Source organism: Pseudonaja textilis, chromosome 1, assembly GCF_049901715.1.
Source record: "Pseudonaja textilis isolate UNSWEBS1 chromosome 1, rPseTex1.2, whole genome shotgun sequence".
NCBI classification, from domain to species: domain Eukaryota; kingdom Metazoa; phylum Chordata; class Lepidosauria; order Squamata; family Elapidae; genus Pseudonaja; species Pseudonaja textilis.
Genome location: NC_141990.1, coordinates 103,840,147 through 103,867,520, shown reverse-complemented (window position 1 = coordinate 103,867,520; position 27,374 = coordinate 103,840,147). Strand labels below are relative to the sequence as shown.

The window sequence follows — 27,374 nt, the reverse complement described above, 5'->3', positions numbered from 1 at the left end:
GCTGAGTGCGCGGCACTGATTGGTCGCTCGGGATCGCCCGCGATTGGCTGAGCCGATCGCGGGCGATTCAAAACGACCCGATTGGCCGCAGCACTCAGCAGAAGGTCTTTTTAAGCCGCGCTTCTTCCCCACTTGCCCGTCTTGTGTTTTACCCGAATAAAGAGCTGAACCAAGTCACTGCCTCGCGTCCTTTGTGCGTATGAGATATACGACACCCAGGTTTGGCTTATAGTCACTCACTCACAAACTCACCACCCTGGAAAATAGCCACACCAAAATCATACTTACCCATGTCCTCAAATTGGGTAAAAAATAATGCTTTTCAATCCATTTTTGCAAAGTATAAGGATATTGATTCTGGGTGGTAGTATATTATTATTTAGTTGCTCAGTAGAGTATGTTTTGAGTAACCTTTTCAGTAACTTCAAGGGCAACACAATTAGTAATTATTTACAAAAGCTAATTATTGCATGGTGTCCTTCCTGATTGTTTTATTAGTTGTGTATTATATAATTGTATTTGTTTCTCAGTCCTAAAAAGTAGAGAAAATTTATATTTTAATTATTGTTCCAATGGTTTTAACTTCTCTGCATTAATAATCTCTCAAGTTTGTGAACATTAATTTGACTTATGCTTAAATATTCTGCTCTTTTAATCCTTATAACTCATTTAACAATTGTGGAAACTCTCAAAGCAGAGAAAGCCTAACCTACAAATAACAAACAAGTAATCCATGAACTTGAATATAATTAGGATTCCTTGTCTAAATAAAATGATGAGTTGTTTATTTTTACAGTATTTCATAGTAAGCGTATTTGCTGAATCTAGATGATAAAGCATCTAGATATAGCTGTTTTTTAAATAAATGAAATTGTAATAATATGAATAATACATCTATCCTATATGTACCAAAAGTTGGCCCCCATAGACAATTTAGTACATTAATTAAACTAAGTGTTCAAATTGTTTGCCATATTTTTCTAAACATTTCTTACTCATATGATGTAAGGCCTTTGAACATTTCTGAGTATAGTTTTCTCTGAGGAAAAAAAGTAATTAGCTATTAAAAGAGTGCAATTGTATGGAGGGTCAACTTTTGGTACTTCATACTATATTTAAAAAAAATGACAATGGAATCAGAGCTAATTTAGCAGGATTGAATGTTCCTGGCTATCCTGAATTTTCAGGATCTCACCATTTGGCCTATTGGATCAGTTGCATTCAGTTACTATAATATAGTAGTTCTCAACCTCTGTGGCTTGGTGGCAGCCTGGGGGGGGGGGTAGAGGGGAACTGGACTGTGTAAGCACTTCCTCTTGTGCAAGCAGTAGGCTGGCATGAGCAGTGAGGTGGTACACACACATGCAGCTTGACTTGTGCGAGTGATGGGCTGCCATGCACACATGCAAGTGCCTGCCAGCTTACTGCTCACACAAGTTGAGCTGCATGCATGTACAAGTGCACTCTGGCCAGTCCCTCATGTGGCCCAATTCCAAATAGGCCATGACCCAGTCATGGGCAACGGCCCAGGGGATGGGGACCCCTGCTATAATGTGATCCCCAATTAAGTATCTATGATTACAAAGACACTTTGCATTCACGGACAGAACTAAAATTCAATAGAGGATATTTTATTTTAGTATTTTTATTTTACAAACTTCTACCCTGTTTCTCCAACAATATGGCCTTCCCCAATAGGAAGTCCCAGCATGTTTTATAGGCATGAAATGAAATTAAGCCCCTCCCCCAAATTAAGGCCTATATTAAAACATGTGAAATGGGGGGTGGTGGTGGGGGGGCTTGCCATTAGGAAGTACTTTTGTTGCACACCCGGATATGGTGCTGCCTGCATTGACCCCAATACGAAGTGCCCCACCAACACCGAGGTCAACATCCAAGCCATCACCGCCCGCCCGAAGATGCAAGGGGGGGAATTAAGTCACCCCCGAAAAGACGGCCTAGCCATTTTTTCGGGGCTCAAACAAATAAGACCCAGCCTTATTATATGAGAAACACGGTAGACACCCATCTACTGAAGAAACTCTGGATGGTAAACAGAATGAAAACATAGCACACTAAAAAAAAAAGTCAATTGAAAACATTAAGGCCCTGATAAAAGTCATGTATATTCATCAATAATCCCGGGGGTCGGGGGGAGGCTTGCTCTATAAGACAAGCACCACAATAGAGAAGACACACTTCTTAAGTCCTAACAGACAACATTGTTTCATGGAGGGGAGCTGGATCATGCTTACCCAATAAAAATAGTAGATGCCAGTGGCCATCAGGGGTTACTCTGTAGTTCCCCCTGCCTTTTACAAGCTATATTTTCAAGAGCATAAGAGGTTGCCAAAGAAGAAGAAAGTCATTTTGCTTCAAGATCATGTGTTGGCAGAATTTACAGAAGGCAAGGAATAATCATAATATAATTCTAATAGTACATTGTAGTTGCAGCATTATAGTAGTCTGGTAACAGTAACAATAGACTCATAAGCATTCACTCATTGGACTTGTCAATAATTTGAGATACTGCAGGAGTAGCTGACTGGACAGATAGACCTTGATAACCTTGACTGGCTAGCCAGAAAATTGATGAATGTGAATGATGTCCTAGAACTTTATGGCATAAATTATATTTTCCGAAGAAGACTTATGGGTAAGGGCATTTACAGGTTTAAAAAAAACAGTAAAGGAAAAAATAAGATCTTAATGATTGCATCAACAGAATATATATTAAAATAATCTCAGAAAGAACATCTACTTTGAAGATATGGCATATAAACATGACTATAAAAAATAATAGCTTGAAATGAGATTAGAAAAGTGGAAAACCAAAACATCCCATATTTGAAATAAACTTGAAGGAAATCAGTCGACATCAGTAAAAGGTGGTGGCTTAAGAAAGGTACATTAAAAAGGGAAATGAAAAAATGTGGGTTTTTTTCAGTCCAAAAATCAGTACGACACACAAATACCATCAAAGCAAAAGGAGAAAAATCTCAATTTGGATAGTAAATACCAATTGTACTGAGTTAAGAATAAAATGATTGACTATATAATAGACAGATGAAAGTAAAATCACAGAATTTCATAGATTATAAAAAAGGGCATGAGCAAGTTGGAAGGGAATCTATACAAAAACATAGATATACCGTCAATAATAATTACTGGAAACCTGAAATTATGTAAAAATAATTGATAGAAAAAACATTATGACAACGGAGACATCACACACCAAACATTATTCTCATTGTGAAAAGCAGTATTTGGTTATTGGTGCAGCCTCATTGAAGAAAGAAACAGAAAGCATTGTAAAATATTGATATTTGTCTGGAATAACAGTCTGGAAATATTTGAAGAAGTTGATAATGTACCAATTGCTATTGGATCATTAGATACAATCCAACACAGACCTAAAAATAATTTGTACTGTTCAAATATGGAACAACTTAATATAGCCCAACTATAAACAAAGGCTCTTTGGGGATATCTCATACACAATTAGATGCTGTTTTTGCAATCTCTAAGCCCTTAGGTAAAGTTTGAATTAAAAAGAAGAAAAATGACCAACATATAATTAGTAGATTTGGAGAACATAAATAATAAAATACAACAGTTTGGTCATTGAATCTTCTGAATTAAGTTTAAGCTTTTAGATGGTTTTAACAAGAGTCCCATGGAAAAAAAGCACAATCTGTCATTCATGCAGTTGAACATGTGGGAGAAAGTCCCTCCCTTTATGTACAATGGAATACTTGACTCAAGAGTGATATTTAGCAGTGAAAGAAAAGCTCTCATTGACAAGCAAATGAGAAGTTTCATGAAAAACATAGAGAAACATTAACTTTCTCAAAATAGGTTATTGTAAAGACAGATGTATGTGTTACCATTTCAGGAACTCTCATTCTGAAGGGCCCCAAGGCATTTGCTTAAAAGGTAGTAGATGATGCTATCATTTTCTTTATCCACCCTAAATGGACAAAACTGAATGGGTTAGAATGGATTGTTATACTAAGCAATAATGCTGTTTATTTGGCCTTTGCTTTAGCACAGTGTCTGAAAACAATGCATGTTAAATGTGCCCAATATATAAACCCATTTATTTAAGTTTGTAAATTGTGATTTAAGGCTGCCAAGCTTTCAGATTCAGTGTGGCAATTAAATCTCCCCACTTTACATTCCAAGCAGACATGAGAGGGTTAGATAAGTAGATTTATTGCTGAGAATTCAAAAGCCATATATATGAAAAAAGTTCTTTATATGAAAATATCAAGAATTCTTGCCATTTATATAGATAAAGTTGAGCCTCTTTTTTCCTTTTGAATCAATGTCTATATGCTATACCTCCTTGTTCCCTGGCCTTGAATGTTTTTATCCTTGTTCCTCCTTTTCAAAATGATTCTGTGTGAAGGGAGAATCCAAGAGCCCTGCCTCACCAGTTTCAGGCCTTATAATGGCTCAAAATGTTGTGTTGTTCCTTTTATATCTCTATCTCTATCTATCTCTTTATCTATCTATCTATCTATCTATCTATCTATCTATCTATCTATCTATCTATATCTATCACACAATCAAAACCACAGCCAATGGTTTTTATCATTGTATAAATAAGGTTTGCTATGCAGTTGAAATAATCACAGCTCAACATATGATTTTGCTGAAGTGGATTGTTTCATGTTTCATAATTCATCTTTCATCTAAATATTGAACCACTAAAATATTTTATTTTTTTTAACATTCACAATAGCAAGTCCATTTTTCTCCTCCTTTCTTCATACATGTACAAAGCAATTTTTCACGTGGATGTTAACAATTCCAAAGATCATTGTTTCCCCTCTATCAGCTTCCATCTTTGAAAATGTTCTCATTGGGATTCAGCTCCCCTTTGTGCTGCATAGTGATAAATCCTCATCCTACACATTTGGCAGTTTAGGGAACAGTTTTCACAACATGCATTCGGCTAACACCTCTCATATATTTTACTGTCAAGGCTGTTTTGCTGTAGCATCTCTTCAAAACATATGCTCATTGAGGTTATGCATAAAATAATGGGAGTTTAGATCAACCCTTATTCATTGGTGCCATGCATTCATCCAATTACTTAGTGCTCCAACAGCACTTTAGTAATTTTACAGGGGATAAACTTTGAAATGTTGAAAGAAAAGCTGCTGGAGGGTGTCTGATTTTTAAAACCTAATGGTTTTAGTGATTTTAGCATAGCATAGTGATTTTAGCATTTCTCACCTCCAGAGTCTCCTTGTTACAGTCCCTTTTTTGAAAGCTTCTCTTTTTTTCTCCTACTAGTATTCATTTTAATACTCAGTTTTCTGAACTTCTGAGAGCTAGATTCTGAACTTTTGAGAGCTGTAATAGCGAAGGTACTGGACTAGAATCTAGAAGTTCTAGACCTGTCTTAGGTATAACAGCTGCCTGGATGAGTTTCAGCTAGTTATTCTCTCTCAGTCCAACCCACCTCACAGGTTGTGGATCTAAGAAAAACAGAAGGCAGGAATATTACATATATAGTATGAGTGTATGAGTGAAGCAATTTAAAAAAGGAAGGATAAAAATATAATATTTTTTTTAAAAAAATCAGATCTTTAATCACTTTCCCTGGAGGAATTCATACAAAACTACTATAATCACATCCAGAATTATTTTACAATTAGCTTACCCTGATTTATTCTGTTTTGTTCTAATTACCCTGGCTCTTTTAACTTTGTACTTCAGTTTTCATTAACCCATTCCTTTTTTTAAAAAAATGCTATCACTTGTACAATTATCCCCCAATTATCTGATGAGTTTATCTTATTACTGTGCATAATTAGCAAAACATGTGTAAATACAGAGTATCTTTTCTGTTGGTTACAGGTTTACCATTTATTCTTTTTGTGGACTATGAGTCTTTTAATAGCCCTGTATTTATTTATCTATTTATTAAAAAAATATGTACCTCTGGAGAAAAAAATAGAGCTGCCAAGCAATTAATAATATTAGAAAATGAAAACTCAGGCCGATAAAAGTGCATTGCCAGGCAGCTTTTAAAGTACAAGATGCTAATAAGTCCCAACACCATTTTTAGCTCTACTGGTTGACTGAATTAATAAACAAATGAACTGAGTAAGAAAGAACTTTTTCAGTTCTGATATTCTAGTTATGAAACATAATTTCCACAGATAAGTTGGATTAAGGTACAATGTGATTTCTTGTCTTTTTCTCCAAGACTATGTTTCTCAGTTTTAAACTGAGTTTTTCTTATTTGCATAATTAAGTTGTATTGGATGGTCGGTCTTATTTGAATTTAGCTCAGTGTTAGGTTTGTTCAGATCACCTAATACAGATGACATTCAAATATAAACGAACCAATAACCATTCATACCTACATTATGATTACAATTCCCATTCTTCCTGTGAGCCTGAGAAATAGGCAGGAACCTTTATGACATTTTTGTTATCTATTTATTTTCTACTACTCTAGGTGGGGGTGAGAAATAGATGGAAGATTTAAAAGGAGCCTATTTTCTGGGAAATGAGAAATGCTATCTGGGCTGAAAAGTTTGAACACTCTGAGCAATTTATAAGATATGAATAGCTTTTCTTTGCTTTTAAGGGTTTGATCTTTGGTTTCCTTCTTGATTATAAAATCCAGGACATTATAGATTCATGATGAAAATTCCTGTAGAATACTTCTAGGACCGTTGTCTTGAATTATAATATTATATGCATGAACCATGTTGCTATGGTATACTCAACCACCCATACTTTTTAAAAAAGACTTAGCGCATAATATGAAACCTGCCTTTTTTTCCTCCAGTAGAAAGAAATGTTCCGTCTTATCATTTATTGGTACAGCTTCCTTTTAAACTTATTAGCATGCTACGTTTGCTCAAATTCTTAATCCTGTACCTTAGCCTGCAATACTAATAATAGACACATTTATTGGCCAGGATATATTTTATTAAGCAGTGAGATTTTCGCTTTGCATGAGTAAGGTGTCAGTTTCAATTCCCAATGTTTACAGGGCTGGAATAGTTTCATATCTGAAATCCTAGAGAACAGTGTCAGTCACTTTATACAACACTGAGCAAGTTGCCTAATGGAATAACACAACAGAATGCAGCATCCTTAATTCCTACCTATTCTAGTGTTTGTTCCTTTCTTCTTGTCTGTTATTCTTCGTCTTCTCTTATAGCTTTGAAGAGTTCAAGTGTTCCATGGTTGGTATAATGCTATTAAAATTTTTTCCAAGAGGCTCTTAGAAAACTCTACTGAATTTTTAGAAATTAAGTTCTTTAAATAGATTTCAGTGAGGCATTCTAACTTCATTGATAATTCATTCATGTACTCAACATTCGTGAACTGTTAATGCATCACCTTCCAATGATGGAAGTATAAGCAGGGGTATAAGGGGTATAAGGGGTATAAGCAGGGGTGGGATTCTACCAGTTTGCACCTATTCGCTAGAACCAGTTGTTAACATTCTAAGCAGTTCAGAGAACCGGTTGTTAGAAGAAACTACTGGCCTAACCCTGTAAGGAAGGCAGGAAGGAAACATTCTGGTATTGCTTACAGAAACTGCCTCTCAGTTGACCTTTATTATGTTCTTGGCAGGAGTTTTTTCCCCCTCCTTTGCTGGTACTTTGCTTGTGTGGAGTGACCATTCAGAGTTACAATGGCACTGAAAAAAGTGATTTTTCACACTTACCACTGTTGCACCATCCCTACAGTCATGGGAGGCCAGGCGAGGAGATGTGTGCCTCGATGTGAGTGATATTGAATTGGCCACACCCAGCCAATAACATGACTACCAAGCCATGTCCACCCAGTCACATGACCACCAAGCCGTGCCCACCACCTAAGCCGTGCCCACCACCTAAGCCATACCCATCACCTAAGCCACACCCACAGAATTGGTTGTTAAAAAAAAATAATCCCACCTCTGGGTATAAGTGTAAATTTCTATGGATGAATTTGTAGCCCACAGCTGATGATCAATTAGTGATAGGTTGATTTGTTATTCTTTTCTTCTTCCTCTTCACTCTCCTTATGTATTCAGCATTAAACATCTTAGCAGAAAAGGTAGCAGACATAATGAAAGAAGTAATCTAGCAGCAAAACAATGGTAATTTACAATTCTGCTTGCCTAGTTTGTATATTGGGACAAGATTATGCTTATTATTTTATTCCTATTTTGTTCTATATGATATATTGTTGGATTAATTTAATTTCACAGTTTTAAACTTCTGAAGTGAATTGGAACCAAGCTCTCATAGGTAATAATCAGACGTTCTGGGGACTGGCTCATGTTTGCTGACACAAAATGGACTTTACTGCCATCATTTTTCTGAATTATTTGGAATAGTTTTGTTTTTTAATAAACCTTGTTCAAGGATTATGGAAACTGGCTTTTAGGAAATCTATTTGCCAGACTGAAAGTTTTTCATAAATATCTGTTTGCTGAATTCCATGTCAGTTGTATTGATGGCTCACTTAAAAGTCTATGCAAATTCAGTTTTTCTCTTGCAAGGATTAACTTTAAATTCGCAAGTATCTGAAGGAAAAAGGAATTATTTGAGCTGAACTGGCAGATTAGGTTGGGGTTAACTGGAATGGTCACTTGATGAGTCTTCTGGTTCCTACACTTCTGGTAGTCTTTGATTTACAACCATAATTGGGCTAGAATTATAGTTGTAAGTCATGACAATTGTAAATTGAGGCACCAACATAACCTGACTTAATATTACAACTGTTTTTACAGTGTTCATTAAGCAAATCACACAGTTGTAAATCCAAATCCAATCTCCTGAATGGGTATTGGCCAGAACTGGTTTACTCATTCTAAAGCTATCATAACTGCAAAAAATTGTTAAATCACTAGCTGTAAGTCAAGGGCTACTGGTAATTATAGCTATAATCAGGAAGTTGGTCTGCAGGAAATGCATTATGACCCCAGGTGAAACTCAAAAAAATAGAATATCATGCAAAAGTTCATTAATTTCAGTAATGCAACTTAAAAGGTGAAACTAATATATGAGACAGACTCATTACATGCAAAGCAAGATAGTTCAAGCTGTGATGTGTCATAATTGAGATGATTATGGCTTACAGCTCATGAAAACCCCAAATCCACAATCTCAGAAAATTAGAATATTGTGAAAAGGTTCAATATTCTAGGCTCAAAGTGTCCCACTCTAATCAACTAATTAAGCCATAACACCTGCAAAGGGTTCCTGAGCCTTTAAATAGTCTCTCAGTCTGATTCAGTAGGAATCACAATCATGGGAAAGACTGCTGACCTGACAGTTGTGCAGAAAACCATCATTGACACCCTCCATAAGGAGGGAAAGCCTCAAAAGGTAATTGCAAAAGAAGTTGGATGTTCCCAAAGTGCTGTATCAAAGCACATTAATCGAAAGTTATGTGGAAGGGTAAAGTGTGGAAGAAAAAGGTGCACAAGCAGCAGGGATGACTGTAGCCTGGAGAGGTTTGTCAGGAAAAGGCCATTCAAAAATGTTGGGGATTTTCACTAGGAGTGGACTGAGGCTGGAGTCAATGCATCAAGAGCCACCACACACAGATGGATCCTTGACATGGGCTTCAAATGTCATATTCCTCTTGTCAAGCCACTCCTGAACAACAAACAATGTCAGAAGCGTTTTACCTGGGCTAAAGAAAAACAGAACTGGTCTGTTGCTCAGTGGTCCAAAGTCCTCTTTTTTTTTTTTTGTAAAATTTTTGTTTGGGTTTTCACAATACATAATACAAATAAAATATCTTTTTTTGAGAATAGCATGGTCCCAGGTTATCACTTCTCCATACCGACACAAACTCAATTTCATATTTGTCTTTGTGTTCTATTCCATATCTTATTACTATTTTAACATTTTCTTAATAATTTTTCCCTTCCCCGAATTTTCTCAGCCTTGCTTTTAATTATCTCATTCCTTTCTAAATTCAATTATATGTATCTTTTTCTAAGTTTCAATCTTTCTAATCATTATATTTGTACTTTTGTCTGTCCTGTTTCAATTTCATATTTTCTTTTCTCATTAAACAAAATTTTCCCCTCTAGTTGCTAATTGGAGTATGACACCTTTATATCTTTTAATTTTATCCATTCAACTCTTATTTAAACTTCAATTTATGCCTTTACAATTATAACATTCAATGTAACACATAACTTCCAGTCAAATTCTGCTTGGTACATTCTTAAAATACACACTAAATTCTTCAAGAGAAAGTATATATATATATATATATAACAATAATAAATAAAATACTTATTCTATTACAATTCACATCTATCATTAATGTTAGTTATAATCTTTAACATCTTTAACATTTTTTTTCCAATGGGATATCATACTTCTTTAGGAACACTTATAATATTTCCATATTTTTTCATATTTCTTTCATATTCCTCTTCCTTTAAATTTTTATAGCTCATTAATAATAATTAAAATGTTCCCCTCCTTTCATAATTTCATTCTCTCATTCTCTTTATTTCATTTATTTATTAATAAATAAATAAATTCCATTACATTACAATGACTATTTTATCTATCATTTTAATCCCACTTGTTTCATATTTTTGAAGTTCATTTCTATTACTAATATAACAATACTATCTTATGTACCCTTGCAGAATCCCTCTTTCAATTAAGCTTTCGCCCATTACCTCTGTGTCTTCTAAATAGGCTTATACCTTTAATCCTTGTATATTTTCCCTGTTATTCAATATCCTGTTTCTGTCCTTTATAATTTCTTTTCCTTTCCCTCTTCCCCCTCTTCTTCTCCCTCCACTTTTTGACCCCTTGTCTCTCTAATTCTGATTCTCTCTTCTGTAATCCTCTCTTCTGTTTCCTCCTAATGTTGCAATTACTTTTCAAACTATTCTTTTTTTGGTGGTTTTTTCAGATCTTAAATTTTTCACTCTCTTTCCCCCCTTTTCTTTCTTTTACCCACATAGAATTACTTGGTCATTGAAGATGGTTTCTTCTTTGTCCCACCCTTCTTGTTCTACAGGCATTTCTTGTTATTTCTCATAGTTCAGGATCTCCATTTCTAAAAATGGAAATACAAAGCCAAAAATACCTCTTCCTTCTTGTGCATCTTCTTTCTGTTTCTTAAGTTCCATTTTCAATTCTTCCAAGAGTGATATCATTTTAAAAACCTTTAAACAACTACTGATTGATTTTAGCCCTTTAGATCCAATAGCCAAAAATCCAAAAATCACCAAGTAATCCAAATAATCCAAAACTGTTTCTTCTTGCTTCCTTTTTCCACTGTCTCTTCCTGGGGTTCTATCTTGTTACAAAGTTTCAGTTAGAATTTATCTTTTAGGAATCTTGTTAAAGTTTCACTGTTAATTCCTTCACTTCCAGGTGGTCTCCTCCATTTTTCCAGATCCCATCCTTTTGTTTTTTCCTTTTCTCTCCTTTCTTTCTTTTAATTTTTTTTGAAAATCCAGAAATATCTATTATTCCTTTGACATTTTATTTTCAGCTTAAATGCCTGTTAATGTCAAAGTGTATTTTTGTTAGTTTCTTACTTAAATCTCTTAGTTGTCAATATGGGAAAGGAAAGAAAAAACCCCAAATCCTTTCCCTTCCCTCTCTCATTCGCCACTTCAAAATCTTCTTTGGGAGAAATGTTATTCTTTATAGTTCAAATTCCAGGGTACCTTATGTTGTTGCTTTTTCAGTTCAACCCAGTCAGCCAAAACTTTCTCTTTTTATCTTCCTCCTGCACATTCTTTTCCAGTTGAGTTCTTCTTTGAGGCCATTTCTGACCACCACTGCAATCGCCTTCAGGAAAGGGAGTAATGGCCAGCTGGGGAGGAGAGATGTGGCTCTTCTTGACCCTGCTGGCAGTCTCCCCCATCTTCACCACCTCTATGGGGTGGCTTAGCCCTGAAACCAACTGGCTCAGAGCGCTCCAGCGGCAAGCACAGATCGAAACCGCACACGATCATGGGTTTCGGTCTGTCACCAAAGAAGCTCAAACCAGAAGTCCCAAAGTCCTCTTTTCTGATGAGAGCAACTTTTGCATCTCATTTGGAAACCAAGGACCCAGAGTCTGGAGGAAGAATGGAGAGGCACACGCTGCAAGATGCTTGAAATCTAGTGTGAAGTTTCCACAGTCTGTGTTCATTTGGGGAGCCATGTCTTCTGCTGGTGTTGGTCCACTGTGCTTCATTAAGTCCAGGGTCAATGCAGCTGTCTAGCAGGAGATTTTGGAGCACTTCATGCTTCCTTCAGCAGACAAGCTTTATGGGGATGCTGACTTCATTTTCCAGCAGGACTTGACACCTGCCCACACTGCCAAAAGCACCAAAACCTGGTTCAATGACCATGGGATTACTGTGCTTGATTGGCCAGCAAATTTGCCTGACCTGAACCCCATAGAGAATCTATGGGTCATTGCCAAGAGAAAGATGAGAGACATGAAACCGAACAATGCAGAAGAGCTGAAGGCCGCTATTGAAGCATCCTGGTCTTCTATAACACCTCAGCAGTGCCACAGGCTGGTAGCTTCCATGACATGCCACATGGAAACAATTGATGCAAAAGGGGCCCAAACCAAGTACTGAGTACATGTGCATGCTTATACTTTTCAGAGGTCCGATATTGTTCTATGTACAATCCTTGTTTTATTGACTGCATGTAATATTCTAATTTTCTGAGATTGTGGATTTGGGGTTTTCATGAGCTGTAGGCCATAATCATCACAATTATGACAAATCATGGCTTGAATTACCTTGCTTTGCATGTAATGAGTATATCTCATATATTAGTTCCACCTTTTAAGTTGCGTTATATTGAAATAAATGAACTTTTGCACAATATTCTAATTTTTTGAGTTTCACCTGTATGTGTTGATTTTTTAAAAAGAAAATGACATGTATGAAGAGCTAATAAATACTGTGATGCTAAAAGGCTTTTGCTGGAACTAAGCCAGGTAACTCTGCCTTACTATAAACATGCTAAGGTGCTTCCAGGTAATCAGTTTTTCTGTAGTCCAGTATTAATAGTTTTCTTAGCTTTTTTGTGGTCTCGTTTATCAAGAAATTTATAGCAAAATGCCAGCCAACTAAGGATAACAATGTTATTTCTCATTTTGTGTAATAGTGAGCTAAGAACAGTTCACAGTGCTTAAACAGATTATTTACTTATTTTCCTAAATGGTAAAAAAAATGGGTTTGGATATTTTTGGATATTTTTATGGTTTTTCAGGGGTGATAGTTACACTCCTACAAATTGTAAGTCACTCAGAGTTGCTTTTTTTAGATTGGATCACCAGCTAATAAATAAATATTTAAAATTCAAGAGGTCTATGATTGATATAAACATTTGATAAACATCACCAAAGCTATAGAGTATGTAGAAAATACATTTATCATTTTTAAAGAAAGTCATGTTCATCCAGTTCTTATTCCACTATGTCTGAATCCCCCAAATTAATTCTAAGTATCCATTTGCATAAAATTGTGTAACTGTGCTATGTTCAGGGTCATATTTGGTCCTTGGCGTTTGGCTGGTATCAAGGGAAACTTTCACCCAGTTAATATATCAAATAACCTGAATGAATACCCATAATTTATAATATCAATCCACCCTGGATTTATATTGCAAGGTATTACTTATTGCAGATGGGAACACATTTTAGACAGCTGAATCTGTGTTGAATATGAATATGAAAATATAGTTTTAACCCTTAGCTAAATATCCATTTAGATTAAAATAGGTTATACATCCATTAAAAATCTGTTTTTTCACTTTTTCAATTTTTTTTAATCTTGAAATTCTGCTTTCTATTACCATATTAGACTGACTCTTATTCTGTAACTCTGATTTTGTATAAATTTATTTTGGGGGAGGGGTTGGATGGGATGGCCTTTTAAGACAATATTCTACCGCAATATGTAAATGCTTTACTTTTTTCCAGGTTGAAAACCTAGAATCTTTTCCTTGATGCAGTCAGTGCCCCTGGTAAAATCTCTAATATGGCAGCTTTAACTTTTGTCGTGTGTAACTTAATAACTGAATTATTGCAATGAATGAAGCACTCCTAATTATATGATTAAGGAGGCTAAATACTTTCAGAACATTGATGTAGATGATCTGAGGACGGTCCATGCAGAGTCTAACGAAGGAAATCTGTATGCAAGACTTTTAAAATAGGGTGATTACAAACTATTAGTGAAACATCTTGGTTTAATCAATTAATGTACCAGTACATGTTATGAGGTAGAAAATTACCATAATTCTCAGATAAGAAAGATTTGTTTCATGGGGTAAACTGAGCTCCTTATTTTCAGTCGATATTAGCAAAGAAGGAAAGGGAGAGGCTCATATACTATTGAGGCAAGGAAGTGCTCATATACCATTTTCAAATGTTGATTTATGTACATACCTTAACTAATGGTGAGTAAATAGAAAGAAAACGCATTTTAAAAGTACATCAGTGATGATAAGCTAAAAGCTCTTGTGTCAGTTTATTAACATTTTGATAGCTTCCCTTTGTTCTTTCTATAATGTATCTTCTGAAACCCTTTGTCTTATCTTATTTCTCTGAACAAAGGTCTCATTCGATTGCAAGAACTTATTAAGGCTCCATCAAGGTACAATTTGCGGCTAAAAATTCGCCAATTACCCTCTGACACCAAGGATGCCAAGCCCTTGCTCAAGGAGATGAAAAGAGGCAAAGAATTCCATGTCATCTTTGACTGCAGTCATGAGATGGCAGCAGGTATTTTAAAACAGGTAAGCATACCTTTTCCCCTCCCGTTACCCTTTTGCAGATACAATAGACATGTTGAAGTCAGTGTGATATTGATCTATAAGCTACAGCTACATGAAAGCATGGTTCTGTTATTCTTAGTGGACTTGAGAGACTTAAAGAACATAGCGGAAAGAATCATATACAGGGACTCCACCCTCAAATTCTCCCATAACTCTTGTCTCTTGTTTTTCAGACTTTAGGAAGAGATGTAAAGTTAGCATAAATAATATGTCCCAGAGTACCAGACTGGAAAAAAGAGCTAAAGTTAAGTTCAATCAAATGTGAACTTTCTTAGATGTCCCCATGTGAAGGTGAGGAGATGAGGGAAAGCAGGAGAATTCAGATAGAGCATCAGGATATGAGCATCAGGATATGAGATATTTTCAACACTTTATTAAAAGAACAATTGAAGAAGGCTCTTGAAACAGACAAACTAATTGAAAATACAGAAAACTCATTTTTGAACTAGTCCTTTTCTAAGCTTAATATGCAAAGAAAATGGATTATTCACTATCATAAATATTATAAAAAACTGGCTGATTTACTTCAAGGTACAAGTCTGCCCATTTCATTTCCAATTATTAATGCACTGTGATTATTTAATTTTACATATTATCTCAAGTGCCGTCATTCAATTTCTTCTGTGCTGAGATGAGTGATCTACTTTGCATCCCAAAAGGAACCTTCACAGGTCCTACTTCACAATGACCTTCTTGCCTCTGTGATGACATGCTGTAGTACCTCTTCGGCAGTTTAACTGATGTTACTTAACATTCACATACAGTACAAGAGGAACTGCTGTAAATGGACTTCATCAAGAAATGTTGTAATTCTGTGGAACTTGGTAGCACATAGTTTCTTCTTTGGAGACATTTCGTCTCATCTCATCTGTGTGCTTGAATTCATCTCCCTTAACAGATCCTGGCTTGAAAATCAGGGAAATTCTAGCTTGAAAAGTTTCCATTTTTTTCTTCATAACAAAATGACTAAGAGTGAAATTAGTTAATATCTGACAGTTTCCTCTCTTTTTTTTTCATCATCACAAAATGAACCCCACATCCATGGTATTTATAATTCTTTCTCTGGTTTACAGTGGGAATAAGTCTTTTTTTTAATATTCTAGAATCTCTGGCAGCTCAAAACAAAGCAGTGATTTTTATTCCTGGTTCTCAGCATTTTAACTCCCCAGAAGTGAAGAGAACACAAGTGGTTTTCAATTTGGTTCAGAGGGACTAAAAAATAAAAACTGTGATACCATGGCTATGGCTATTTTGTCATCTGTTCAGATGTATTTTGATTTACATAAAACATTGCATTTTAATTAATTTAATTCCAGTTCTCAGTGTAAATTCAGTAGTCTCTCAAAGTGCAGATAGTCCTGCACTGACAATCACAATTGAACCCAAGAGTTATGTTATTAAGTGAGACATTTGTTAAGTGAGCTTTGTCCCATTTTACCGACCTTTTGTGTCACATTTGTTAAGTGAATCACTGCAGTTATTAAATTAGTAACATGGTTGTTAAGTGAATTTTGTTTCCCCATTGACTTTGCTTGTTAGTAGGTCACAAAAAGGATCACATGACCATGGGACAATGCAAATGTCATAAATATGAGTCAATTGCCAACATCTGAATCTTGATAATGTGACATTGGGGATGGTGCAACAGTCATAAATGTGAAAATGCTCATAAGTCCCTTTTTCAGTGCCATTGTAAGTGAACAGTCATTAAAGGAATTGCTGTAATTTGAGGACTACTTGTATTAGAGAGACTAATGTGGATAAAAGGAATAATTATTTCAAAAGAAAAGAAACTGCTGTGACTATGTTACAAAATCTCAATTAAAAAACACCTGATGATTTATAATTAGTCCAAGCAATGAACCAGCACTCTTGGTGAATTTAATATGCTATTTTTAATTCATAAACTGCATGGTATCTAAGAAACTGAGTGAGTGTATCCATTTATACAAACAAATAATAATGTTTTCTAAATCCTGCATACAGAAATGATTACAGATTATTTAGCCTATTCAAGGCCATACCATGTTTTTGATTAACTTTGCTTCAACTTGAGAAGAGTGAGGAGTAGATGGGGATCTTCTCATAAATCTTCACATAAGTAAATACGGAATAGTGTCAATTCTTCATTTCTTCTCTCTTTCCACCTTCTCACTAAACTGGGCTGCTAAAATGAAGAAAGCAAAGATAATCAGAAATGTATTGAATGAACTGATATTAAGAACAAAGTTTTGGTTCGAGTCACATGCTTAGAAACATGTATCTGGCTTGATCCTGTATTTTGAATGTGATTCCATTCATAAAACTAGCAAAAAAATAGATTTTGAAAGATTATAATCCCAGATTTGAGGTTTACTAAAACAAACTTTGTTTATATAACACAAAACATGGTCAATTAAAGCATTTTATTGACTTAACCTAATTACTGGAGTTCATGTAATACCATGAATCATAAATTAAGGGGTTTACTTTAAAAATCCAGTTATAATCTGGTAAAATATGAGCCCCAATAAGCAAATGACATCAAAACTGGAAGCTTGCATTTATAAGACATTTACAGTAACTATTTCCCTTTTGTTTCTGTGAGATTTCCATTTTAAAAGTTATGCACATGTTCGTTACATGTTAAGTTCTGTTTAAGGATTCTCTTAAAAAAAAAAACCCAACTCATCATCTTGTCTCCCAGGTTTGATAATTGTGCCACAGTTGTTTACTAGCATGAATGGCCAAATGAGTCACAATGCTGGTGTGCCAAACATGAGAGGCAAAGAAATCCCTATAAGGGATTGCTAAATGTTTTAGTTGCATAAGGAGGGGAAGGAGCATGTATGTACTGTTGAGTCTTCATTGGCGAAATGCTTATAAATAAACTTGCTGAGGGGCTCTTGATCTCTGTGAGCCCTGTGGTCTCTCTAGATAGGCCTAGACAGCAAATAATGGAGTTCTAGAAGATCTCAGATGGATTGGGGATGCTTTTGAACTGACATTCAAACAGCTGCGAAGTGGAAAAGCTGTATGTCTGCAAGTGGCCAAACCTGCAGCATATGTTGCATTTCAAAGTAACAAATCATGTTTTCGTCAGACAGGTTGTACAAATGCAGCCACTATACAAGAAAAGCTATGGAAATCCAACTTTAAATAACCAGGACAGATCATGAGTTCTTAAGAGTCAGCAGCCAGAATCATAGAGTTTTCCACATGCAGACAAAGTGCCATGTTCTATAGTACCCTGCTCCACAAGTTTGCAAAATGAATATTATCTCAGGCGGTTATGATAATTGCACTTGTGCAGCGGCTAAACTTTGAGGATGCTTTGGTATAATTTTTGCAACCAGAGAGGCAGACAACATTTACATCGCTGAGAACCACAGTTCAGCTGCTTGAGAATGATTATGGCAGTCCCCCTTGTGTTCAAGATACCAACTTTGTTTCTAATTCTTTTACTTTATTATATTTTTGTACCACCCGTCCTGTCTATGAGACAACTTTTCTGGGGAGAGATAAAAGAAACTTTCTTTCATGTTAGAAAAATGGGCCCCATGATAGGAGTCTCTCCATGAGCAATGTTTCTTGTTAGGATGAAAACTATTTTTTACTCACCAAGAAAAAGTTAGAACCAAGTTTCATGGCCTAAAAAATAAACCTGAAATTGCTGACTCCAGTTAATTTTTCACCTGCATTAAAAATTTTGGTTCCAAAATGTTTACTAGAGTGAAGCTAACTTAAAAAAAAAACCAAAAAAAAAAAAAACCCAACCACTGGCAACCAAGCAACCAGAACAACAAGTTAGTCCATCAGCCAAGCTGCATTATTTATAATGTACCAATATGCTGTAAGTGAACAACAAATGTAGCTTTTGATAGTTCCCATGTCAGCAAAAACAAATAGGTGCTTTATAAGGATTAGAGCTGACTGGTGCCCTTGTTTTATAGCTGTCCTTTGTACATATAAAAGGTTTTTCACTGCTGAATTATCTTCTTCTTTTTTTTTTGACAAGTGAGGATTTTCAAGGTACCCATGTGCAAAATAAGTAAACAAAAATATGTAAAAATAATAAAGTAGCCCTGAAAACAAGTATTTATTGCTCCTTGTGTATGTAATTATAATTATATATAATATAATTTAAATCATTGTCAGGTGTCAAACTTGCCTTTTCCTAAAGCATTTGATGGACTGCAGTTCAGAAGATCTGTTTTAGCTATAGAATATTTATACTGAAATGTGCTTTAGAAAATGGGGTCGGACTCATTATCCTTAATGCAGACTTTGCATGTGGCTGAAAGATTGTAGTTTCTTACTTGGCTCCTGGTGCTTCATCCACAGTTTACTTACAGATTCATTTTGGATTCTATAGGCTTCCTATGGGGACCAGCCTTCCAGACCACATGTGGGTGATCTAGTGGCTTGTCCTTTACTTGAATACATTCTGCAAGTTCATGTTCACTGCTCAGTTATTAATTTCCACGAAGATATCATCTCCAATCATTAGAGGTGCATCAGGTCCACTATATGCACCTTTAACTGGCTGCTAGTTTAGGCAGATTTTTGCTTGGTTTAAAATACTTCTTTGGGGTTATTTAATTTATTTAATATAATGACAACATCATGAAGGAGAGTGAAATTCTTATTTATTAACCAAAGAGGTGATTAAGAAAAACCTAAAATGGGAAGCTAGAGTTGGTTCAGCTTCAAGAGGTAGAAAAAACAACAATAGTTATTTAATGGTTAGTATTTTTTGAATTATACAAGTTACACTAGAATTTATATACTGCAGTATTCATATTAGACATTAATGTAAATAAATTTTGGTTCAGGGCTAATATTTGATGCATATCTTATTTTTTGTAGAGGGGAAATTAGATTTAATTGCCAGCACTTCTATTTTAGCTTCTTTGACTCAATTGTTTTAAATTTATGTTTCTTCAGTGAGTATTAATTATATAATGAAAAACTATAGAATAAATACAATTAATGCCACATCTTCCATTAGATTTGTTTGATTTCATATTTGCAACACTAAACAGTCTAATAACAATCTTTCTATCCACAGTTTCGTTTCATTAATTCTTTTAATAGCCAGTTATCTGCTCTAACTGCTTAAGAATGATTTGCTTAGCCTAATTTTAGTATAATTCTAGCCCTATACTTTTATGCACATTTTTATCTCATGGGAACTTTCTATTGTTCTCATAGGTGTGATTAAAACAGCAATAAGAATAACTGTAGAAATAATAAAGCGGTGTTACCTAATTTTTAAAAAAGTTAATGTGTATACTGAATTTTTCTTTACAGGGTTTAGCAATGGGAATGATGACAGAATACTACCATTACATTTTTACTACACTGGTAAGTAGCTTTAGAATAATATGCTGATGGCCTCTGGCATCACTCTAAAGGATTCTTCATTATATTACTTGACAGTAATAGTAAAAGTATTTTACTGAAAATAAAATAAATTTTGTAGGGGGAAAAGTATTTAATGTTACCTTTATTTGGAATTTGATTGCTATGAAAACCCTACGATCTCTGACAAACAAGCTGCTCATAGTTATTTAATGGAGGCACACACCAATAAGAACTGATTACTTCTAGGTTTTGTTCAGCATGCTGTTTTTGATACTAAGGAAGATTGTATTCATAAACAGCAAGTATTCTCAAGCTATAGGTTGAAATCTTTCAGGGATTGCAAGGATGGATGGAGAAGGCTTCAAGGTCAGTGTAATACTACAGAGGTCGCCAACCTTTTGGACCTCAGGGACCACCAAACTCATAATTTTAGATCCCAGGGACCACTAACTGGTTCTGTGGGTGTGGCCTAATTTGTGGATGTGGCTTGGTAGTCATGTGACTGGCTGGGCATGGCTTGTATGTAAATATTATAAATATTTATATAAACATTAATTTTTTTATAAAAAAGAGCAACTTTTACCCAAAATCAGGCAAAGCAGGCAGGCAGATTGAGTTGCTTACAGAATCACAGATTCATTCAGAAATCTATCTGCCATTGGCTAGCTCAGTCTGTCACATAAAATTTGCTTGCAAGCAAACTCATAAAATTAACTCACAACACACCATGTATGTAAATATTGATTTTTTTATACAAAAAAGCAACTTTTATCCAAAATCAGGAAAAGCAGGCAGATTGAGTTGCTCACAGAATTATTCAGTGATCTATCTGTCTGTCATCAGCTAGCTCAGTCTCTCAAATTTGCTTGCTGTGATTCCGCACTGAATTTGCTTGCAAGCAAACCTTCAGTCACATGGAGGTTCGGCTATGCTTAGCTAGAAAGCCAGAAATCCAATCATTTCCTGCTTCCTAGTTAATCTAAATCTCCCGGCACAGCAGAACAGATGATGGTCGGAAAAAGGAAAAATAGCAACTGAGCAGACAAATTTGCTGGGTAAGGAGTGAGTGGGCGGGGAGGGTTCCCGCGGGCCATGTGGGCTGAGCAGCCTTGTGTTTCTGTGCAGCCTGGATTAATTGCTTTGGGGGGTGCTCTGGGGGTGAGATTTCTCTGTGGCCCACAAAAATTTTCTCACGGCCCCAATGAGCAGTGGCCCACCTGTTGGTGACCGCTGTAATACTATAAGAGAATATCTGCAGCTTGGGTCTGAACCATGGAGTACTTGGTGCTTACTGAGTTTGTTTATTTGTTTTTTTGAGGACATTTTGTTACCCAGTTAGATAACATTACTGCAACTGGATAATGATATGTCTGCAAGCAAATAATCAAGCTCATAGAGAGCACCAACAATTCCTCAGATTATTATATTGCTATATAATTGCTTGCCTGGAGTATCTGTGAGGAGGCACAAAGAGTCATACTCTATCACAGTTTTTCAAAGCTTTGAGGACAACAATGGACATTCCTCCTTCCTGTTTGGTGATTTAAATTGGACTACAGATAGAAACCAGGAGAGATTCTGACTCTCTTTGCAATCATGTGGGTTATGCAGGTAGACTTTACGAGGTTGTACTTGGATACATTAACTAGGGTTTAAGTTTAAGTTTTTCTCAATAGTGTATTCTCTGGGTGATTTTTCTAATATATTCATTGCTATATCAAATCCATTTGGTTATGTATCGGGAAACCTCTTCAGTTGTAAGCAGATTCATAGTATCTATTCTATTGGTTTAAAATTGGATTTACTGCCAGGATATTTTTCATTTTAACCTGTTTAATATACCTATGTAATACTAGAATCTCTTTCAATGAAGCAGAATGAATTGAAGTTATTTATTTATAGTTGCATAATACTACTAATGTCATGACTACCTATTGCCATTCTTTCATGTGTCCTTGGCAAAGAACGAAGTAGCTAGAAAGGTGCATTTATCATGGTTCCAGTGGTGTGAAAATGGTGAAATTCAATAGGATTGCTCAAGGAGTGGCTACTTTCAACTGCCAGCTTTATTTGTCACCTGTAGATTGCTGAGATCACTAGCACGGATAGTTCTGGAATGTTTGTTTTGATTTAGATGTGCTTGAGTCAGTGGTGGGATTCAGCCAGTTCGCACCAGTTCAGGAAAACCGTTTGTTAACTTTCTCAACAGTTTGGTGAACAGGTTATTGGAAGAAATCATTAGGGCAGAGAACTGGTTGTTAAATTATTTGAATCCCAGCACTGACCTGACTCCAATTGATCATTGATACCTCACAGCAGAAAACAATAAGACAAATACTGTATATAATCTAAAGGAAATAATAAACAGAATAATTATCAGCAACACATAGTCTATTGTACAGCACCCTAGACTAATGTCTAAAGATCTGGTGATTTTCCCTAAATCCCTTCAGAAGTTCATCAGGATGAAAGCCATTCATATATCAGGAAAACAGGAACTTCAACAGAGAAGGCATGCTTCCAGATTATGATAGATGGCCATACTTGATCAAAGAAAGCTGCAGCAACTCTATTGCATCAAACTAGCCAGGCTACACTATGGAAGCTAGGTGATCCCTCCAGTAACCAAACTGGGCCATGTCAGATTTTATAGGTCATAACTAGGGCCTTGAATCTACCTGGAAGAAAAACAGAGCCAGTGCAGATCATGAAATGAGGGTAACACATAGCATACCAATGCATACCTATCATCCACTCCATTCTTCGAAGTTTTGTAGCCAGCAGTTAGACTGAGGGAATTATATGTAATGCAGTTCTGGGCCTGTAAGCTGCCTAAATGGGAGAAATAAGCTTCTTTGGCAAAAGAGCAAGGGAACAGTATAATAAGTCAACAAGCTCTATGGAAGAAATAATACAATTAGTAAGGCACAAAAAGTTTTATATCTAGCACTCAATCTTTTGGCCTAATTAAATATTCCCTTTTGATTATTAGTCTTGAAAGAAAGTAAAGTTAGTGGGAGGTCATGGATTTTTTTTCATTCCCCCCCCCTTTTTTTTCTTTTTCTTTTTCTTGGAGGAACTTCAGAAGTTGACAACTAAGATAATTTGGAATATGCCAGCCAGAAGATAGATATTTTGCTCAATGGAGTCATGTAACTTGTATCACTTTTGGCTCCTCTGCTTTATTAATTACTTCTTACCTGACACAGTAGAAGTCTTGTCCAATAAATTTTCCAGTCACACTGTTTAGCTGCGCTGTTTGGAAGTGTACTTTCTCATGATTGATTTGGAGTCTAATGTAATACCTCATTAATTCTCTCTGAACTGTTGTGCATATTTATTATAGTTTTGAGTAAACAGAAATGTGTTCAAATTGCATAATTACTTATGCAATTGTCCAAGATGGCTTGGAAGCAACCCAGGTTTTTTTAAAAAAAGCTTTGAGTCATTATTGCAAGTAGCTTTGCACTTGGCCCTTGTTCAACAAACGTAAATTACAGGGATTTTTGCCATTGCCATTAATGTCATGCAATTCTTTTACTTATGCCATCTGAATCATTCTATTAATTTTTTTTTATGGAGAAGGAGGGCATTTTAAAAATATATTTTCAGTTTTACTATCTCCTTACCACACAGTGTAGTTGACGTAAATTGAATTGCTGTACAGGTGATCCAGTCTTTATAACAAGTGGAGTCCCTCATATAAATCTTAACATTTAATAGCAATAGCAATTTAGACTTATATACCATTTCATAGTGCTTTACAGTCTTCTCTACAGACTCTGGTTTACAGAGTCAGAATATTGCCCCGAAAAAATAGTTGTTTGCCCAAACCAGCTGCCTTAAAATAGGAATGAAAGTGCAGCTTAATAATGAATATAACATAAAATGTACTATGTGGTACAGGCTCAGAAGAAACAAGTCAATGCTTTAATGAAACTGTGAAAAATGATGTGATTACCTCTCATTCTAATTTGAAACATTAACTGTGTTTACATTCTTAAATTATCAAAGTGCTCATTATCATATTGTACCAGCTCATCCCTCCGCCTCCTCCTCCTCCTCCTGCTGTAATAGACAAAAAATAATAATAATAAAAGAAATGGTAAGGTAAGAATAGAGAATCCAATATTCAGTAAAAAAAGAAAAACTATTTGTGCTTGAGACTGAACATATCCAGAGGACAGTCCTATCCTAACTTCTGATGGTTGTTGCAGTGGCCCAAAGTTTGGCTTCTGTTGGAAAGTTCTTAATCCTGCTCATTAAAAAGGTAGCACAGTATTTCCATGTGAGATACATCTAGGCATGATAAAAGGGAAGATGGGATGGCTAGTTAATATTGTGCCTTCTTTTCTTCCCCCAATGAATAAATTAATACACTTAATACACTTAGGATAAGCTAAACCAGCATTTGCTAGCTTGACACCTCCAAATGTGCCATCTTTTTATATAAACATTCTGGAGTAATATTCTTAACTGCACTGGAAAGAATTAAATTATTGAAAACAGACCTAGATTACCCCTAGATCTCCCTTCGTTGGGAAAAATAGTGCATAAAATTGAACATTATCTAGAAATGGAGATATTGAAAACAATCAGAATCCCTTCCCACTTGTTCTCCAAATCTGCCTTGGAGATTTGAGAGACAAATGTAGGAAAAGATGAAAGTAGAGAAAATTATAGTAGTTCATCTTAACAGCTCTTTAGCACTCCTTATTCTGGAAAAGATTATCTTGGTCTTCTTTTCTTCATTGTATCGGTTCTTTTCAATCATGTCAAAACTTTTCTGCAGGATTGTTTGCTTTCAAGTTTTGGGTTCTGTAGTGCCAGAACATGAGAGTGGCTTGTGTAAGTTACATTGCCATAAATACATTTAGAATTTGTACTAATATTTCAAGTATGATCTACATAGCGTAGCTTTGAATATGATTTCTGGTAAATGTGTTGATATTTACTCCTATCTTCCATATTATGCATAACAAGCTACCTAAACTTTCTTTATTTCTCTTAAGATGATTGTTAAGGGGAGCAGGAGAGAAATATTATAAATGTAGACAAGCATGAAGTTAGTAATGATGACACCAAAATGACAAAATATGTAGATGTTCCATCATAAAATACACCTTTTGATACTCGTATCATAACATTGTACACAAATTTATAAAAGAAGGAATTTGTATCATGTCACAACTTTCATTATGTACTTGGCTTGTGTAAGTAAATAAGTAATACATGCATTTACAAGTTTGAGTTTGTTTGGCTTAGGAACTTCCTTTTGTTTCCTAACATATATATTACAATCAAACATTATAAAAAGATTTATTAGAGCAGAATTATTACATAATCTTTGGGTAATGAAGACTTATGAATTGTTTGCAAACAGCAAAGGTTGTGACTCAGTGACTTTTCTTGACAATCTATAAATGCTCATGTTAATAGCTATGGAATTTTGCTATGACTTAGTGCACCCGTACAAACATTCTATAAGCACCACACATTTGTGGTTTTTATTGGGCATTATTATCAAATAATTTAATTCACAGCTGTACTGGTATCACATATGGTTGTCAAACGCTTCAGAAAGTACACAAATGGTTAGATATATTGTTTTAATATCATTGTTACACATGAGAGGAGAAAAATGTTTGGAAATGGAGAGATTATGTATGGATGAAAGTATCTAAAATATTTTCTCCTTTTCTTTAGGACCTTTTTGCTCTTGATGTGGAGCCTTATCGGTATAGTGGAGTAAATATGACTGGTTTCAGGATTCTAAATACAGAAAATACCCAGGTGGTGTCCATAATTGAAAAGTGGTCTATGGAACGGTTGCAAGCTCCTCCAAAACCCGATTCAGGTTTGCTGGATGGATTTATGACGGTATGAACACCAATTAGCCTACAATTGTCAAATATTTGATTTTATTTCATATTTTCCTGTTGTGTATCTTCGACTATCTAACTGATCATTAAGATAAATGTCCTTCTTTATGTCTCAGTTCTGGATTTTATCTCAGTTTTTGAATCTGAAAAGTAAAATATCACTCCAACAAATGACTTGAACAGGTTTGTAAGATTATGTACCTGACCAAGCCATATACCCCTGCCTCCTATGCTAATGCTAAAATGAACTATATTAAAAGGGTCTCTATATTCATGCTTCTGGTTTGTGGTTCTGTTGATAAGCTACTGGTCTGCCCTTTTCTAGTGTTATGCAGCCATAATGGAATAGCAAATGATCATCATTCTTGCTGTGAACCACGTATTGTTATTGATAAGACAAATTCCTATAAAGGTTTTCTAAATCAATCAATCAATGTATTCCTATATCCACAGAAACTGTAAAGTGCATGTCACAGCTCTATAGGACAGCTAGAAAGAAAACTGTGCTGCCAAATACAACATTTATACTGTAATTCCTGAGTTGATGTGAAAAAATTAGTCAGTGAGCATACCCTAGCAACTCATCTGTGTGTGTGTGTGTGTGTGTGTGTGCGCGCGCATTGATGGCATTTCATCCATTGTGGAGCAAGGATCAGATGTGGCTCAGAGCAAACAAAGAGACAGAGTCCAGAACTCTCTTGATAAATGGACACACTTATTCAGCTGAAGAAAGATGGGTTGTCCCATAAAAGAACCCTGAATGTAGTTTGAAACAAGTATATATAGAAGTATATTCTTATTTTTACTTAGTTACATAAGAGGAAGTCAGCATACAGTAGATAAGCTATACAAGTTACAAAAATACTCATATATACCTTTCTGTGGGTTTGATCACATGTTTAACCTACAGGCTTGCAGTTTCTTTTGGAACTTTCCACACCCTAAAGACCAGCTAAGGCCTGAATTTTAATTCTGTCATTTCAACCTTTGGTCAATTGTCATGATTATCAGAATCCCAATCAACACCATGTTTTCTTTTTGACAATTTCAGCCACTACAAACTTATATCCTTTTATTTTTTGTGCTGAGATTTTTATAATTAAACATTTGTGTTTACAAAAAGAGCCAGGGAGGAGTCCAACTTTGCTTACAAAATAGTCATTGCTAGTATGGGACCACTTCGATTTTTTTTAATACATTACACTTTTATTGCTGAGACATCTCGTGTTCTCTTTCTTCATAATGTTACAGGACAATAGGAACCTCACTGAATTTCTCTGTGTCTGGAAAAGAAAGACCCATTATTGGTAGTGGTAATACAGTCATTTATCACTATATAAGT

General features: G+C 35.4%; 1 protein-coding gene across 2 annotated transcripts in view; it reads left to right on the top strand.

The window, feature by feature from the left end:
* GRIK2 (glutamate ionotropic receptor kainate type subunit 2) overlaps positions 1–27,374 on the top strand; it is a 518,606-nt gene that overhangs the window by 237,819 nt on the left and 253,413 nt on the right. For both annotated transcript variants that reach the window (XM_026726676.2, XM_087913718.1), the window contains exons 4-6: positions 14,584–14,765; positions 20,097–20,150; positions 25,857–26,030. In XM_026726676.2, coding sequence (XP_026582461.1) covers positions 14,584–14,765; positions 20,097–20,150; positions 25,857–26,030 — 410 coding nt within the window. The remainder of the gene's footprint in view (positions 1–14,583; positions 14,766–20,096; positions 20,151–25,856; positions 26,031–27,374) is intronic.